The sequence below is a fragment of the Mesitornis unicolor genome, unplaced genomic scaffold (assembly GCF_000695765.1).
Source record: "Mesitornis unicolor isolate BGI_N332 unplaced genomic scaffold, ASM69576v1 Scaffold55021, whole genome shotgun sequence".
Lineage (NCBI taxonomy): Eukaryota > Metazoa > Chordata > Aves > Mesitornithiformes > Mesitornithidae > Mesitornis > Mesitornis unicolor.
Genome location: NW_010166857.1, coordinates 812 through 19,299, shown reverse-complemented (window position 1 = coordinate 19,299; position 18,488 = coordinate 812). Strand labels below are relative to the sequence as shown.

The window sequence follows — 18,488 nt, the reverse complement described above, 5'->3', positions numbered from 1 at the left end:
GATTCTGTTGATGTATTCATTGCGATTCTGATGCTGAATTATTCTGCAGAGTCATGCAGGATGGCAATATGAGCACTTAGGTCTATTTCAAAGGTAATAAAGATTTGAATGCGAGTCGGGATAGCTGTGTAGCTGCATTTTGTGTATCCCTGTGCTGTTTGTTTGTTTGGGATAAGTGAAGCTGGGGGTAGTAGGTAAAGGGTGAAGTTGAGGGTAATGCTGCTGCTTCTTTTCTATTTTTTGCTCAAGATCTGAAAATTTTGTACTTGCTAAGAGTTCTGATTTTTTTATTATAGTAATGTTTAAGAAATATTACTAACTTATGTGAAAAGTCTATTTGAACAAAAAGAGAGTTCATTAATATACTTATAGAAGCATCTCTTCAGTGCATTTCTGTTGGAAGAAAAGAGCAGAAATAGATGTTGCAGAAAGCCTAACAGGAGGGAAGGAGAAACCAGCTAGAATTTCAGCTTGGTGGGACTGGCAGGGAGGAAAAAACGTTGGTGTTTATGTACTGGTTGACATCACAGTTTTGGCATAAAATGTTAAAATTCCTGTTTGTAGAGTCCAGTTTTCACTTTTAATTTCGAGCTGCATGAATTTTAAACAGTTGGACATCTGTTATTTTTCCTTTCCCTTTCGCTTTTACTTTCTTCTCTTGGAATCAGAGATTGATAGCAAAACAAATTTCCATCATTCTATTGAGTTGTTGATATTTTCTGTTGTTATTTGTTTTAAAAGGAGGGCACAGGGTGGTGGGTAGATATTATGTTGCTTCTAGCTTCTTTTTACAGTTTGTCCGTGCTCGAATTGCCCCCTGGTAGGCTACGCCTTAGAACAATATGAATCAGTTCAGCTTTTGAGCCACTCTGTCATTTAATGTATTAACTAAACTTCCTCACCTTGTCCACGTTGTGGTTCTCTTTTCTGCAGGCTTATTTTTTCTTTTTTTTCAAAAGGAAGGAATGGGTACTACTGTGAATTTCTACTGCACATCTTTGCTTTGTGACTTCTACTGTAGTGGTAATGGTCACACTTACAAATTGGCACTGGAACAGCTTCCCAGAGAGGCGGTGGATGCCTCAAGCCCATCAGTTTTTGAGGCGTTTGGACAATGCCTAAACTTTTGGTTAGCCCTGAAGTGGTCAGACAGTTGGACTGGGTGATCCTTGTGTGTCCCTTCAAACTGAAATATTTTATTGTTAGAATAAGATTTTTTTTTTTAATGGAGAAGTAAGTACTTTACCTGAGGACAACTCAATAGCCTGTTTTTAATAAATGAAGTCCCACCATTTCCTTCTTTATAGAAGAAGCGAAAGGGAAAGTAGTAAGTCCAAAAAAACCCCTCCCTTTAATGAAATAAGAGGGTTTTTCCCTAGCAGATTTTACAGTGAAACGAAACTTACTCTTCCATTTTTAAAAGTGTTTCTTTTGTTTGCTTTAGTTTTATATAGGAAAATGAGAGCCGAATGTTGACTGTGTGTAGTTCATGAAGTAGTTTTATCAATTTTCTGGAACTGGCCAGTGTCACTTTTTTTTTTAAGCGTACATCTTGCTTAACATTGTTAAATCAGTTTTAATGAGCTGGTTGCGAATGCTGCATAGCAGCAAACAGTGATCATTCGCACAGATGCCGTGCAGAATCATGACCAAACTGCCACGTAACTTGGCCTAAATAACAGTTTTCAGACAAATAAATGAGGAGGGACCCATAGTGTAAGTGTAAGGTATATGTAAAGATGAGATGTTTAATAGGTACGATCAAAACCAATACAAGTAGATCCCCCTTTTCAAAACATTTGCTTTAAAAACCGTGTGAGGAATTGAGCCTACCTAGTTTCTGCTAAAATAAAGTGAACACATGGCTTATGACAAATCATGAGAAGTATGACTCAAGATGTCAGCTAGCTGTAGTTTTGGGATGTGTCAAAGCTGATTTGCTTCATTTACTTCAGATTTTGTGCTACTGTGAGAATGTGTAAAACTGCAGGGTCTTGAGCAGGATAAAATGACAAGTGTATTGCATACGTAGTTCTAATATTTGTGGTGAAACCAAGAAAATCACTGATTATTACTCTTTGAGGGACAAGTTGAGATTCTGCAGACATGAAGTCTGGTTTTAGGTAGATTTAGACTAAGGGCAGTATTTGCTAAGTTTTAAACTCCTTTTAGTAGGAATGAAAGAGAACAAAAGCTAAGGAAGTGGATCAAGGCTGGTGGTGGCAGAAACTGTACATAGCTCTGTCACTACTTGCGACTGTTCCGATATTTTAGGGCTCTCAGATGTGTATTTGGACTGTGATTCCTCCTTTCAGTAGGAAAAAAGCAAACTTTATTTGCATGTTACTGATAAGAAAAATGAATCAGAATAGCAAGTTCTGAATTCAGTGGCTTATTTTTTGCCACTTTTCTAAACGGTGCCTGTTTGATGACATGGAATTTAGTCGTTTTAAATGAATGGATCTGTGCAATGAACTGCAACTTTATAAAAAAATTCCAATATTTTTTAAACACAAGCTTTTTTTTTTTCTTTTTTTTTTTAGCTTGTGTGAGTTTTGGAAAACGTTTAACTTTTAGGCAGTCAAGTTCAGACACCTTGCATTTTACAAATGTAATATAATTCACAGAAGGAACGCTCTGTTTTCCTGGAAACAGCTAAATATTTGCCTGATGATGGGAAGTAGCGAATGAATTTCTAATTTTGCCTTGTTTGCCATGCAGTTTTTGCTTTACCTATTAACCTGGCTTTATTTCAACCCACACGTTTCTGCTCTTTCACCCTTCTGATTTTTTCCCCGTCGCACTGTGGAGCAGTGAGTGATGCACTGCTGCGTGGGGCTGGGCTGGCGGCCGGGGTTAAACCATGGCTGGAGCAAGAGGGGAAACTTCTCCTCCTTCACTGGGAGGTGGTGGTGGTGGGGGTTAGTGGTGTGAGCAAGGCTTTCCCAAATCCTCAGTTTCAGACATCAGCACTCTTTATAGTAACAAACTGCTAGAACACATAAAGCGATTACAGTGTGTAAGACAGGAGGACATTCAATGAAGCATTACAGGTATATTCCCGTTAATTTGGCGTAATACAGAAGCAGCATTTCTGCCTAAAATGTCAGTCATGGCCTTCTCTAGTTGCAGAATAACAAAATATCACAAGCTTTTACTGCAGTACTTTTTTTTTTTCTTCTGCAAATTGAAACTGTGAAGACATTTTTCAGGCTGTGTGAAGGAGAAAACCACTACGTGCAGAATCCTGTACAAGAATTGAATAAAATTGACTTTCTATCCTCCTTCTCAATTTTATTATTTTAAATTTTCTTTGTTAAACTCTAAGCTGACAATACTTTCTGCATTTTTACGATTTTATTCCTTAACCAAAAGCCTTATGTTAATAGGATTTTACTGTTGTCACATACACATTTAGAAGCTTTTTTCCCCTTTATATATTTCTGATCTAGAGTTATAGTAGCTCAGAATAATGAACTGGGGTTTTTTATGGGCAGCCATTAATGCTGGTTCAACGTTATTCTAATCAAGTGTCGAGAAGATCTCTTGCTGGTAATAGGAGCTGGTTTTGGTACTGTACAGTTAAACTCTGAGCAGTTACAAAACATGGTCGTGTTTGTAGCCTAATAGAGTACCACATATACCAATTTCAAAGCCGTATTATTTAAGCCCACATTTTGTTGAAAAGATGTAAGATAAAAAAATCCAATTGTAGAACTTAGACAAGGTTTTGTAATTTAGGTGAGTTGAGGCAGGTGGTTTTTGCGCTGTCTCCTACAAATCCATGTTATTTATTTGGTATATGCGAGTCCTCCAAGAACTCTGTAAATGTTCCTGTCCTTACAATCTTTGTTTCATCTTTATCTTACAGTAGCTTAAATTGACCAGACTGCTATTTAAATACAATATTGATTAAGTACTTTACATTTTTCACTGTGATTATAAAGCAGCCTATTAGTCTATGACCAACTGTGCCTTCAAGTCAGAAAGTAGTAAATACCAACAGTTCTCTGCACAGTGGCATGTGCTGAAGAGAAGAATTAATTAGGACCAGCTGGAATGAATTGTTGTACTTAAAGGTCATTATTTGTTTTTATCCTTAATATACTGTAATTTTCTTACGAATTTGTGTAACAATCTGGAAGAGAAAAAGATTAAAGCAGTAATTCTTCAAAAATATTATGTTCTTTATCAAATGTTTTGTTTGCTCTTTCATGCAATAGGTGAAGTATTACAGACACTTGGCACCTGATCACTTGCTTCAAATATGCCATCGACTTGGACCGCTTCTAGAGCAAGAAATTCCCCAAAGTGTCCCTGGAGTGCAGACGTTATTAGGAGCTGGCAGACAGTCTTTGCTTCGAACAAACAAAAGTATGACAATTTTATGAGTGTCTTGAGGGTTTTTGGTATTTCATGCCTTTTCTGTGTTTTCTCATGAAAAATGCTTGCTTACCTTTTTTGTGTAATCCTTTTAAAACAGGTTGCAAACACGTTGTGTGGAAGGGATCTGCTCTTGCTGCGCTACACTGCGGGAGGCCTCCAGAGTCCCCTGTAAATTACGGCAGTCCACCGAGTATAGGTAAGTCAGGTTTATTCCGGTACTGCCATTGCAATAGCTGACTCCCAGGATGACTGATTAATGTGGCGACGAGCACTAAGTAGTCGTTCTGTTTATGTTTGTCCTTGCTGGTTGTCATATACCTCACCTTTAGTATTATTTTTAAAGAATGTGTTGTCGTATTTACCAGTGTGTATGTGGGGGGAAAAAGGGATATTGTAAATTCACATACTTGGTCTGCTCTGAAGCTAATTTTGACTTTGAAGTATAAAATGGAATAAAACATATTTCAACAGTGAATATATACAAATAAAACTCTTAAAGGGGTACTAAAGCTGTCAGTAGACAAATAATTAGTACTGTTTAACAACTTAAAACCAGGATAGCCTGGTCTGTTGAAGAGAATAAGTCGTGTAGCCTGGTAATGGTTTTCTTTGGAAAGTTTTGGTTTTCTTGTAGAAGTTACTGTGCTCTGTGGTCCATTCAGTAATTCAGTAGCATGCACTGTCTGTACTGTTGATAAATGGAGAAGCTGGAGGTTAGCGGTATATTATTCCTTTTTAGTTACTGAATTCTCGTATGGTCACTAAAACATGTTCATTAGCTTTTAGCCTTTGAACAGGAGGAGATGTTTTTTAGTTGCTAGAAGAATCAAGATGTGTGATGTTTTAGGAGATTCTTTAAGGAGCATTCTTTTTATTTTGTCATCGATAGGAAAATTAGCAAAATCAATTGTCTTTTTCTTTCCATGCTGATGTCCAGGGAAGGGAGAATGATTGATTAAGACCAAATTACCAGTGAGAATTATACCAAACCAGTAATGGTTTATACCAAAATGGTAGTTGCAGATAGAGGTGTAGTGTTGGATGAGGACGGGCAGAGAATATCCAGTCGATTGGCTCCTGATCAGGTGCAGCTGCTGCAAAGACACAGGTTTTTGTCTTGGCAAAAATAAGATTGAAGATACATTGGTGAACTAATGGGTAACAGTGTACAGATACATTGTCAGGTGCTTTTCAGAACAGAGGCATTTTTAAAGTGGTAACTTTCCGTTACAGTTTTGCAATCTCAGAACTCCTTTTGGAGGCTATTTGTAGCCTGTAAGTTTTCAAGGAATTGAGAGAGAGATAAAAATATATAATGTATCTATAATATATATATACTTAGGTATATAATTGAGAGAGCTTAATATTGTTTACTTATATTACTTCTAATGCTGAAGAAGCTCAAAATCAAACCTTAAAATGCATACTGTTAAACTTTACCCAGAGAATTACCGCTCTCTCTCTCTTAAGAGCTGAAGCAGAAGCATGCTACAGCTAAGAAGCTCTTAAGTTGAGCACAGCCAATTTTGGCATGGTCAGATGGCAAAGTATTTGGTGTCCTAATAGCTCTTCCATGTTAAAGCACGAGTTGCATGCTTTCCATGGTATTTCTGTAGATGCTTGGAACATAGGAAGAAAACATGGTTTTGTTCTGTGTTTAGAGCTAAGTTTTCAGAACCTCCTCAGTGAGGTTTGTGTATTTGTCAGAGGAGGTTCACTTAAACCCACATGTAGCATCTGCATCCACTCCCTGTGGTTTTGTTTAGAGCTGTTGTTTTGGTGTTCACGTAGGGAGTTGTTTCTGTGTTGTGCTCTAGGTGTGGAGGAGCAAATCCTTGGTGCTGGGTTAACAGTAATTCCCCTCTGGAGTGACTGTGCATTGGCTGGAAGATTGTAAGTTTGGAAGATCTTGGGCTGGGTTAGCAGCTATTTCTGCAACATGACTGGAGCTTTCTAATTGCTAAAATGTCTCTAGTGGTTGCCTGGCCTTTTCCTTTACCTGGGAATATATCTTAAAACATGTTGGAGAAGTCAGGGTGGAAGAGGACTGTTTTGCATTGTGCTGTAGCTTGCTCCATGGTACACAGATTTAAAAAGGAAGAACACCAGTTTATGAAGTCCATGGCAGCTGGAGTTCAAAGAAAGTTGTAGAGTTGCCGTGGTAGTGGAATTAAATGTTAAGAAAAATAACTTTTAGACTCTTTTAGGGAAGAACAAGTAAGGCTTTCTAAATAAATGTTATTTTTATTGAACCGTTTGCAGAGCACTGAATATTTGCAAAATTACAGTTATTTCAACATACCACTTTTTTCATGACCAATAATTTCCTTTTCCAAACATTGAGATAAGTGCTGGTAACTGAATGTTTTCAACTGTGAAGCGTATTTGGATTTTTTGGATGTCTGGTTCAGAGCTGTGTGTTAAAAGCATTTGTTTTTTTATTTATCCTATTCTAGTTTGATCCTCTCTATGAAATAGTGAACTGGAATGCCATTTCTTTTATATATTGATCTAGAAAACTTTGTTCTGTTTCCTTAAGTTAAGTTCTCAGTTTTCCCCTGGGAAGGCTGTACTTTATGTATTTGCCCTACAAAAAAATTGGAACCTATTATTCTTCAGGCTGTATTTCAGGTGAAGAACCAACTAATGGTTGAGGAGCAGAAAAGGTACTGAAGTCTTTCTGTCTTGCGCAGGAAAACTTAATTTATATTTCAGTGAGCATACAGAAAAACCCATTCATTTCTAAACCTGATGAGTCAATGCAATTATGATGCTGATGGGGTATTCTTTAGAATTAAATTTTTGTGTATGTTGTGCCAGCTGCCTTGTAGGTAGCTGGTTTATATGCAGTTAAAATACATCTGTACAAAGACGTACTTGTGCAGAAAACTACAGAGTATCTGTGCACCGTAATAAAGAGAAACAAAACTTGAATACAAAATAACCTTTGTCCAGTTGCTATCACTTGTGCAACTTATAAATAGTCACTGAAGTGCGTAATTAAGAACACGAAGAGTTATGTCATACGCTGGTTTGTTTTGTTAAAGATCCCATCTTCTTGGATGCAGAAATGGAAAAATAACTGTTTTTCAGTAATTTTCAAGAACTGCTGAAAAGGCACAGAACCAAAGCCTGACACTTGGAGAGCTTTGAGCTGCTCGCTCGGGTGTGGAGGTCTGAATGAGAGTGACTCTACCCCAGACAACAGAGCATGCTTTTCCTGACCAGTGAATGGATCTTCCTTGCAAAAACAGTCTTTCATGGTCTTGCTGAGCAGTCCACTGCGGGAAAAGTTCTGAGCCATTTTGCACTTCTCTGACAGTTTATTTAATGATGCTGCTGTTTTGGCTGTAAAGAGAATGTGAGGTTCTGAAAGTGGTGTAGATGTCCGTTTTGAGAAATACAGTAAATACTAGACTTAGCTACCGTAAGAGTACTTTGTATAACTACAGTATGGTGTTAACTGTAGTAAAATACTAAAAGAAAAGACCACCTTGTGTTTAAGGATCTGTGTAAAAGTTGCATTGTTACAAGTGAATTGTGCTGAAGTCAATTGCTTCTTGTTATGCAAGAACAAATGAGCTGTCGAAGTCTTGTGGTACTTTGAATAAAATACCAACTGAATAAATATTTAGTGAAAACAAATGGGACTTTATTGAAGTCAGGGAACAGTTTGGAAATGCTTGAGATTGTATAGCTTGCATCTGCTTTTACCCTCTGCCTTTTGAAGCATCTTACCTGCCTCTGAACTAGTAAGGGTTGGCAGGTACTTTCATTGAGCAAATTAATTTATGTGAAGTTTTGGATGTATATAGAATTATATTTTCAGCAATGCTCCAGTGAGGAGTCAGTGCACTTCTACCTTCATGAAATGCCCAGAGACCAGTTCTGGCTTGATCAGATTACTGGTTTAACCACTTTACTTGGTTGACAATCATCTATAAGCCAGGAAACTTGGAGTACTGCGTAGAGTTTAGAAGCTGAATAGAAAAATGGTAGGAAAGTAGTATCTTTTCATTATTACTTTTAACAGCTGTGAATGCCTTGGTGTTCATTAGAGGCATGTCTGGCCTCTCAGATTATGAAACCTGACTCAATATGGGTAAGAGTTGTAAGTGAAATATATTCTTCAGGTGTCCTTCCAGGCTTGTTCTGAATCTGGTCCTATTTTTGTGCAAATGGAAAGGAAATGAGAGCGGATTCTGTTCTTCAGAATGGATCTTTCATTAGTTAAACACAACGATAAGCCATAATGATTTTTGTGTGTGCTTTTTTAAAATGCAACTTATACTTGGTACAAAATTAAATTTGGTTTATCACTGGTTGATAAGGCCTTGCTATGCCTCATCTTTAAGGCATACTTCACATTCCAGCATAAGACCATGTACATAAGGTGATGGAATCAGTTGCTTTGATAAAACCAAAATAAGAAAGCCAAGAGGAAGAAAAATCAGCATGACCATACTGCCTTAGCTTGCAGACACCCAAGTTTATTTTCCTTTTTCTGATCGCTGTTTTTCTGAGCTGCTTGTTCTGTGTTGGGTGGGGAGTGAGTTAGAGACTAAAACTTTGAAGATGTCCAGTTGGCACCTGTTGCGTGCCTTTTCAGTGGGAGAAAATCTTTGGTCTTTTGTAAGTTCCACTGAAAACTTTCACTGCTTTACCTTTATCGGCCTTATATTTGTGTTTGGGTTTTAAATTGTTCTGAGGGAAACCAAACAAATTCTGTGATCTTGACTCTTTGAAATGTATGGTTTTCTGATTAAGGTTGTTGGCAGCAATGAATTGTAACAGTAGAAGTGAGGTTTTAAAAAAACAAGCTTCCATTTTGCCAAGTTGTTTTAAGAGCATAACTCCAATCTCTTCCAACTTCAGTCAGTCTGGGATTCTACAGTAACAAAAGTCAAACTATTTCTGGTGTTAAATCTGGCGAGGGACATGAAGGAACACAAAAGGGATCCCAGTGCAGGTGAGATCGCACCTGGAATGTGATCTGGGCTGCTTAAAACAGGATAGACATGGACAGACTGGAGCTAAGGAGGATGGTGAAGGGATTGAGGTATTTCACACGAGGAGAAGCCAAGAGAGCTGGGATTGTTTGGCCTTGAGAAGAGAGAGTCTGAGAGGGTTTGTTAGGAATAAGTATATCTACCTGAATAGGAGGGTGTGATGAAAATGGAACCAAACTCTTCTCATTGGTGCTTTCTAACTAAAATAGCAGAAAACAGAAACTCAAATAGATGAAGTTCAGTTTAAACGTAAGAAAACACCTTTTGTTTGTGATCAAAGCTCTGGCATAGGTTGCAAAGGCTCCATCCTTGGAGGAAGTCAAAACCTGGCTGGACACAGCTGTAGCTGACCCTGCTCGAGCAGTGGGCTTGAGCCAGGTCACCTCTAGAGGTTCCTTCCCATCACCACCAGTCTGTGGTTCTGTGGTAAGAGACTGTTCCAGTCCTTGAGGCCGGTCGTGGTGTGTGAAGGTGCTACCTAGAAACTAGAAACCAATTAATTACTTTTGGAACCAATTGGTAAACAATTTGATAGCAACTTAAATGACAAAATTTGTGGCAAAGTATTTTTTTATATGTTTACAATGTCAGCAAAACCCCTGTGTTTCTCAGGCATTGGTTTCTGCTGATCAGTTGGCTTCATTACTAAATATGAAGAATCCTGATTTTGAAATGAAAATGTCATTTGGAAGTAAGTGGTGGATTGTCATCCTGTGTTGTGCAACAGCCGCTTGGTAACACCTGCTGTGTTTCTTTTAGATTTTATTTACATATTTTTAAAGCAGGATCTTATGTGTAAGCTTAATTTTCCTTCCCTCCTCCATGTATGGTTTGTGGCTCCCACTGCAGCTGGTTCACTGGTCACCATGGCTCTTCCTGGGATTAACACTTTTGTTCATACAGATTCATTTGTGTGAGGCCAGGCAAAAGTCAAGCAAAGACAGAAGACTGCCAACATGAGTAAAACAGGAGAGGTATTAGACTTGATGTCACAGGGGTTTCTAAAATCCCTTTTTGCCAAATGCAGTTAAAATCAAACTAGAATAGATCAGAGACCACATAAAGCCTGACAAGCATTGATGCTAGATACAGGTAACAGTTATAAAATGGTAGTGGTTATAAAATCAAAGGCCTGTAATTAGTACAAAGGCATTATTATTATTATTAACAGTTGGTAGCCTTTCTCACCTAGGCTTGCACCAGGAAAATCAATTTTATTGTTCGGCTGCAGGAATTAATTTTTGAGAGACAGTTATTTTTAATTTTCACCTGTACTCTGGAGGAAAAAAAGAAACGCTACTGTGCTGGCAAAGTGTGCAGGTGCCACATTGGAGTCGTCAGTGTTTGGAATAAATGGTGAGAGTATGTCAGAGGAATCAAGCTGGATCACTTGGCAAAGTCAATGAGAGTGAACGTAAATGCAGTTCAATGGAAGGTCGTGTTGAAGAACAGTGGTGGATGTGAGAATTTTGTTAAAAAAACCCCCAACACTTTGAGAAGTCCTTTAAAAACTACACGTTTACAGACTGTTCAAACTAGTGGGAGATTGATTCTCTGCCCCGCTTCTTCCCACCTGATCTGGGTAAAAAATTTTCTTCTCATAGAATGCAGGTTCATAAAGCTGTGTATCTCCCGTGTCAAATCACTTTTAAATTCACTTTTATTTATTTTCAACCAGTTTGGGGGGTTTTGTGTGGTTTAAGGTTTGATCAGAGCCAAAGAGCGAGATAGATTCCAATTTTCTTGTTTCCACTATCACAGCATTGCCTCTTGTTTCCTCCAGTAGGGGGATCTGTTACTGAACAAGGGCTGTTTCACCTGTTGAGTTTCCCAGAGATTCATGAACTCGTAGCAAGTTACCCCTTACCACTTGACACAGCAAGTATAGCATCCGAAACACTGCTTAGGTTCCTCAAACTTATTCTTTTTCAGTGATTTAAGGAAACAAAACCGAAACAGTTGCAAACTTGAAATTTATTTCGAGTGCTTTGAAAAGTTTTTTCATAAATTTGGATGTGTATTAAAAATCACATGCTTATGTGGAGTCATTTGTTTTATCCCAAACAATCTGCTAGCAGTTTTGCTTTATTGACAGAACATCTCTGCAAATGACGGTTTTAGTTAAGCTTTTTTTGCTTTTTGAGAGCTCTGGTTGCATTTGAAGGCATTGCTAGAAGCTGATTTCCAACGACCATCTCCATCTTACATTAAGAGCAAACAAAAGGTGACTTCTGACTAGGTCAAGTGAGCCCTTCCTTACTCTGTGTGTGTTTGGGGTTTTTTTGTTTGGCTGGTTGTGGTTTTTTTAGGTATGTGGGGGTTTTTATTGGTGTTTTTTTTGTTGGGGTTTTTTGTGTTTTTTTTAAACTGTAGGATGATTTGTCAGAAACCCGAACTAGATTTATCTTGTATCTGAACTAATCCTGGTTTCCTGCTGTTAGAAAGTAGACTGTTGGCAAGGAAAAGCTTTGTCAGAAAGCAAATGTAGCTGCATCTTTTTCTTGTATAAGGGGAGGGTGAAGAGGACACAGCAGAGCCTTGAGGCAGTGGTGGCCATTGACAAAGAGCAGTTCAGGCCACAGCTGATGTTCCTGCTCCTTCCCAGAGCATCTTGAAGTAGGAAAACTTCCTTGAATCCTTGGGCTGGCCAGGCAGTTATTAAAATATTCCAGGGCTGTTCTTACGGCCTGAGGCCAGCGGGCTTGGCAGGTGTCCATACCACCGAGTGCTTTGCTCCTTATAGAGTAGCTACAATCCAGTGTGCATGTTTCATATAGCTTGACCTGTGCTGACTCATGAACCGGTGGCCAAACCCAAGCAATACCAGAGGTCTGTTGCCATTTCTCAGCTGATGCTGGGGAGTGAATATGGTTCAGCACCCAGACCCCTGCCCTGCTCCTGCTCACTTCATTACTACAGGTCACGTAGTAGACCAAGTAGTAGTAGTAACCAGAGTAGTAATGGAAGTAGAACCTACCTCTCTTGGCACTGTCAGACTTTTTCTAGTGTGTGTAGTGCTGTGGACACTGTTCGGCATTTATTTTTTACTTTTTATGTATTCAGAAGCTGGAGACCTGAATGTGTTACCTGCTTTATCATCATTCTGTGGAATATAAAACGTATCGCTGTTGCTTTTCTTCAGTCTAATGATATGGGGAACTGTTTGACTGATGTCTGTATCCATGCATATAAGCATTACACTGTTGTTTTATCATTGCATGAGTAGCAGTTTAAAATCAGTAACGCTGAGCTTCATTTTCTTTACTGCAGTTCTTAGTTGCAGAGTTCCATTTTGTTAAAACAAAGTGAGTTCCTGCTCCTGGGGCTTCTTAGCTCTTAAATTTGAAAAAGTATCCCAAACCCTTTGAACAAGGTTCTGTCAGTCAAAATCAGAATTTTCTGTTAAGGTTTTGGTAAATCTGTATGTAAATTTTGGTTTGGTTATTTTTGTTTGTTTAGCTGTAGTGGGTAGCAGTATTATCAAATAAATTTATTGTCTTGCAAGTGATGGATAAATGTTTGATTGTGTAGACCTTAAAAATCAGGTTGTTTTGGAGAGGATTCAGATGTTTGCTGATCTTCCATTCATAGCTATGTGGAAGGTCTTGCACGTGTTAGATCTGAAGTACTTCACTCCTCCATGGAAGCTGCATTGGTCCTCCTGAGTTTCTCACACTAGCTATGAAGTGAGAAGCATCCATTTGGGCACCTAAAGTTGAAAGTTGTATTGCATCTTTATCCTCTGCCTTACAGTTTGTTACTTTTTTGCACGTTAGTATCATAGGCAACTTTTGTATATATTTTTCCCTAACTGTGGCAAAATGAGAGAATTACTGTTGCAAGCTGTTCATGCAGCCAGCGGTCCAGTGTTGAAATAAACCTTCCCTTCTGGAGAAGTATTTTAGCTTATGAACCTTATGTAAATGCTGTCTCTTCTTTTTTTTTCCTCTTTCCCCATTTGGTAGTGGATACCCTGTTTTCAAGAAAACTAAATGGAAAATACAGACTTGAACGCCTTGTTCCAACTGCAGTCTATCAACATATGAAGATGCACAAACGAATTTTAGGACACTTATCTTCTGTATACTGTGTAACTTTTGATCGAACTGGCAGACGAATATTTACTGTAAGTACAAAATCTCTGTTGATTTTTTTTAAGTACAGCTAGCACGTCACCTGATTGTTTCCAAACCCAAAATGTAGTGATGTTGTATATCAGGAACAGATAAATGCTTTACTGCTGTTACTCTCAAATGTGCTTGTTAATAACCATGCCAGTTTGCATGTTAAATTAGTTTTGACGTGCATGTATTAAGACTGGATGTGATGGTGATTGCTGATCTGTGTAGTTCAGTTAGAAAACTCAGGTTCAGTGAAAAGGAATTGCGCTGTGTAGCTGCTTTCCTCTGGACTTGTTTTCTCTAGTAAAAACATAAGTGAAAGTATGGACCACCACCACAGAATTTGATTAGGAAGTCAGAGAGGACTGTTTTTAAAGGTTATTTGACTGACTTCTATAACTTTTGTTAAATTTAAAGCATTGCTATGAGGTTTAACACCACGGTGATACACTTAGATTTGGTACAGCATGTTGAAGGGAACTAGAAAGCTGAAAGTTCACATGGTATGTTGTAACAAATGCTGGTTCACAGGGAATTGTCTTTATGAAATCCCAGGATTTTTTTTTTCGTACCAATATTCTGAGTATTTTTAACTATTTGCTTCTTTGTTGTTAAAAATACAAATACTGGATGGATGTCTGGAGTTGATACTGAATTTGCAAGTTTCTCAGGGAATGGGAATTACAAAACCAGATAGGTGTCAGTGTAATTTGGATTTCTTCATAAGTAGTCAATTTTAGTAGAGCAAAAGATCTAAGTACATACCTCATGCCAATCTGAGACACTTCTGCTGCATTTATTATGTTCCCACAAACACTGAATGTAATTGATAGCTTTGTGGGTCCAGGAGCTTCACTGCGTCCTTTCTAACCTCATGTCCGATAACTGGAGCAATGCAGGTGGAAGCGCAGTTCAGTTCTCCTACTTTATGTATTGCAGTCCTACTCTCTAAAGTGCCTTCAAGGCAGTTGTAGGTATACTTTGCCCTTTTGACCGCATACATTTTGCTTTGTTGTGGTTGTGGGGATGAGACACGTGCGGCGTTTTGAACAGACCGGTTCATTTGTTCACTTGTTACTTCAGGCATAGCAGAGACTTCTTTCATATTTCTTTAGCTTTCAGCAGCAAGCTGAGCCCTTCAGCAGTCACAGGCATTAAGTTCTTATGTCCTGTAGTTTATGCATAATTAACCAATCAGGAAAGGCTTTCTGTTGTGGGTTTATTTTATATGTGACGTGGTAGAATGGATTAGAGGTTTTGTGTACAAAATACAAAAATTGCCTGTGCTTGCCCTGTTCACCTCTAAACAAAAAGTTCTGTTTGTGCTTCCTAGATAAAGTGCATAAAACTCCTTGTTAAGGTCTTCTGATTCTGCACTTTCCTAAACCTTTCCCATGTTCCTAAAATCTTTCCTCTTCCAGAGTTAATGCTGAACTTCCTCTTGGATGCATCTGCAGTGATCATTCCTCGTTGCACATTCCCTTGCTTTTTGCAGTCTGATTTAAAAGTGATTAGAAAATTCTCTCTAACAGCAATTTGTTTCCGAAAGAAAAGTAGAAAAACCCCCCAAAAAATGGGGGGAGCAATTTTGTTTCTGCAGCCCCAGAGCTTTGCTGACAAGTACCACTGCCTTGGTATGGTTGCTTGAAATAGGTCCCAGTTGAGATCACGATTACTTCAATGTAATGTAAGGTAAAGTGGCCATAGAAATTAATTGTGGCTGGTGAATTTTCCTTTTGGAAGGCCCACGTCAGAACTTCTTACCCCTGTGTTCTCAGGTAAACGCAGTGTTTTTTGTGTAGCTGTTGAAGTGATTGTTGGCAGACAGAAAAGCAATGGGTTGTATTCCACGTTCCAGTAAAATCCAAGTTGCTGTAGCTGGCGTGATGCAGTCAGTGGATAAACAGTTGTGAACTGTCTTGTAATTGTGTCTGCATCATGAAATGGTGCCAATTCTTTTCAGTCTAGACCACTACAATTCTATTCTCTTGTATATGAAGTAGAAATGGATTTACTTTTGATTATAAAGTCCTAACCTGTCTGTTGCCAGCATATAAATTTTTGTGCATCCATAGGGAATCGTTCTTGCCCTGCATTTTTACTCCTCAACCTCCAGCATTCGGTGTGATGTGAGCTAGCTAAGAGGTTGCTTTAGATTTAAAATTGGCTCTAGGAGCTGCATCGTAACTGTTTCCTTTTCCTTCCAACCTCTGAAGGATTGAAAGCCTCTAAATTCAAGTTCTGTTTATGTTTTGGTTCAAATTAAAACAGAGAAAGTGATTTCAGCACATTTTTGAGTCATACTCTTCTGGGAGATGTTATCTTTGCTAGGAAGAAGATGCTTTTACTTTGCCTGAACACAGTGAAAGCAGGACATTATGCAGTTTTCCTAGTAGTGAGTAGGTCATGCAATGACTATTTCTATTTATATTCTTTCATGGATTTCACAAGAGATTTCTAAGCTCAACCTATTACCTGTTTTTTCTGAATATACAAATATATTCTTAATATACAAACTGTTGTCTTGGTAATTTAGGTTTCTTTTTAAAAAAAAAAAGAACCCTACAGTTAAGGCATCTTTACTTGGAAAGACACAGCTAAAAGGCTTATCAGGCATCAGTGAAGAAAACCTAATTATTTCTGAGACCCTGTATTCTGGATCTCTGGACTTGCACAACTTGCAGAAACCACTCAGGGTAATAGGAACAAGCGTTGTCTTCTCTAGTTACTGCACCACTGAGCTTTCTGACTACAGAGAAGGCCATCTCCTTTTCCCTGCCTTTATCTCCCTGCCTCCTCTGAGACAGCTCTTTCTAGGGAATAATAAACAACATTGTGTGATGTCTGTGTAAGATTTCCAACCCGAGATTAACTTCTACGTTTCTTGACAGTTTCACTCCAGCCCACAAGTCTGTGTAATGGTAGGAAAGGGAACCAGTTTTACTCCATACCTCGGCAGTGCTGTCACCAGTTCTTTCAATGCTGAACTCGTTCTAGGATTCACTTCTGACAAGTGCTTTTTAATAGGCACATAACTCATAGCAGTTGTGAACATGACCTTGGAAACATCAGCTGTGGTTTAAGCCAGTGCCCTTGCTAGGAGAACTGCAGCAGTATCTAAGAGTTGTGAATTGTCCCATTCAGTTCCCATAGCATCCCATGAATTTATTTGAACTCTAATACTGTTGTCTTGCCAAGATACTGCAGAATTTACAGTTTTAGTCTTTTTTTTTTTCCCCTTCCCCCCTCCCCTTTATTTCATTTTCCTTTTTTTCTCTATTTGAGACTTTAACAGTTGTTTAATTTTCTCTGCAGTGGAGATGTACAGCACACGCCTCTGTAGCTGTGCCATAGCCTGCTGGCAGGGAGTAGCCTGGCTGTGTGCTGCTCATCTTTCCTTGATTTGCTGTTATTAAATAGACCTCTGAGGACCCTCCAGGTGGCATTAGGTCCCAGAAATAGCTTTGCTTTCTCACTGACCGTTTTACATCTTCAAGTTGTCTATGTGCAGGTTGCTCTCCATCAGTTACATTTTGCAAGCAGCATTTTAGGGGTCTCATAACGCAGAGTTTGGTTTATTGGTTGTCTTTTTCTTTCTCTTTTTTTTTCCTGTGCTTTGGACAATCTGTTCATCCAGTAAAATGATTGCAGGCTTGTAAGCTTACTGTCAAGTCAGTAGCTTATTCATAATATTGATCTGTACAATGTGAGAATTGCAGAAGGATGTTTTATGTAGTATCTATAGCTCTGTAGACAGAGAGTTTGGGTTTTTTCTTTTATTTGTGCAGCTCCAAGAAAAACAGGACCAGTGGTTTTATTCTAGACTATGACGCAGTTAATATTAATTGGAAGTTTGGGTTCCTTATTCTCTTCTGCATTCAGGTCTCTTTTGAGCAGTGAGGCTGTTATTTGTCAGCATCAGTTTTACACACAGGGACACCCCCCCTTTTTGTCCCCTCTGATTGGGTCTTTTTGGTGGTGACTGCACTTTCCTGAGTAACACACAAGTTTCTCCGTGCTCTTAAGCCTCTCACCATGGTAAGAGTACAACAGAGTGAGCTGATGCTGTCGTTCAAAGAACCATTGCATCAAGTAGGTGTGGAGTTTGAAACTTTTGGAAGCTTTAGATACAGAAGTGCAAATTTGAATCTAGAAACACAGGAACAGTTATGGAAACTTACTGAGTAGCATAGGAAAAGAAAAACAAATCTGGGTGCCTTATAGTGTACTTGTATGTGTGTTTTAAGGAAGCAAAGGGATTAAAACTAAATCTGCTTAGAGCTTGAAAAGCAGAGTTTAGAGAAAAAAAGGGCCCCTGCTTATAAAGCTCTAAATAGCAAGTTTGCTGGTTCTGTTGTACACCTGTGTTAACTTGTTCATTGGGATTGATTTGAAGTGTGCATTACTAAGCTTGTTTATCAGCTCTTTTTTTTCCCTTTTTTCTTCTCGAGCTTCTCAGCAGCTTAGAAGTGAATAAACCAAACCACAAATGAAATTAGCCTGTGTGTATATGGTTGTCAGAAATGTTCTGTGACTGAGCTAATAATTAAAACCTTTTTTTCCATGCAAATAACAAACCCTGTGTGTCTCTCCCGAGGAATTCAGTCTGAGTGAGATTTGAGCATTTTCAAAAGCCTGAAATGCTAACAATTACATTTAAATGTAGTTAAACAACTCTAAGTTTAAGAGATCCTTGAATCTTCTTTCTTCTTGTAGGAGTTCTGGGTACGTGCGCATCCTACTGGGAGGTCCCAAGTTCTGTCTGTTAATTTAGACCTATTCCTGAAAGCGGTTTACTTTGTTTTCATGCAGGTATTTGAGCTGAGCTAAAAGTAGCAGTACAGGTAAAATAAGGTATATAGTAGGTTCACTTATTGAGTCTTAGTTCAGTGGGTCTGAATCAAAAAAAAGTCAGTGATCCAGAAGGAAATGATCGTTTCAAGGATTTGATACAGGTTTTTGAGAGAAAAAG

At 38.5% G+C, this 18,488-nt stretch overlaps 1 protein-coding gene across 1 annotated transcript; it reads left to right on the top strand.

Annotated features, from left to right (window-relative positions):
• Nucleotides 1-4,223: 4,223 nt before the first annotated feature.
• On the top strand, nt 4,224-13,521 carry LOC104535276 (PH-interacting protein-like; the record flags this gene model as incomplete). The annotated part of the gene is made up of 3 exons (XM_010195087.1): nt 4,224-4,374; nt 4,484-4,582; nt 13,361-13,521. Coding segments are annotated over 3 exons (411 nt in total), but the record flags the coding sequence as incomplete, so codon positions are not given.
• Nucleotides 13,522-18,488: the final 4,967 nt, after the last annotated feature.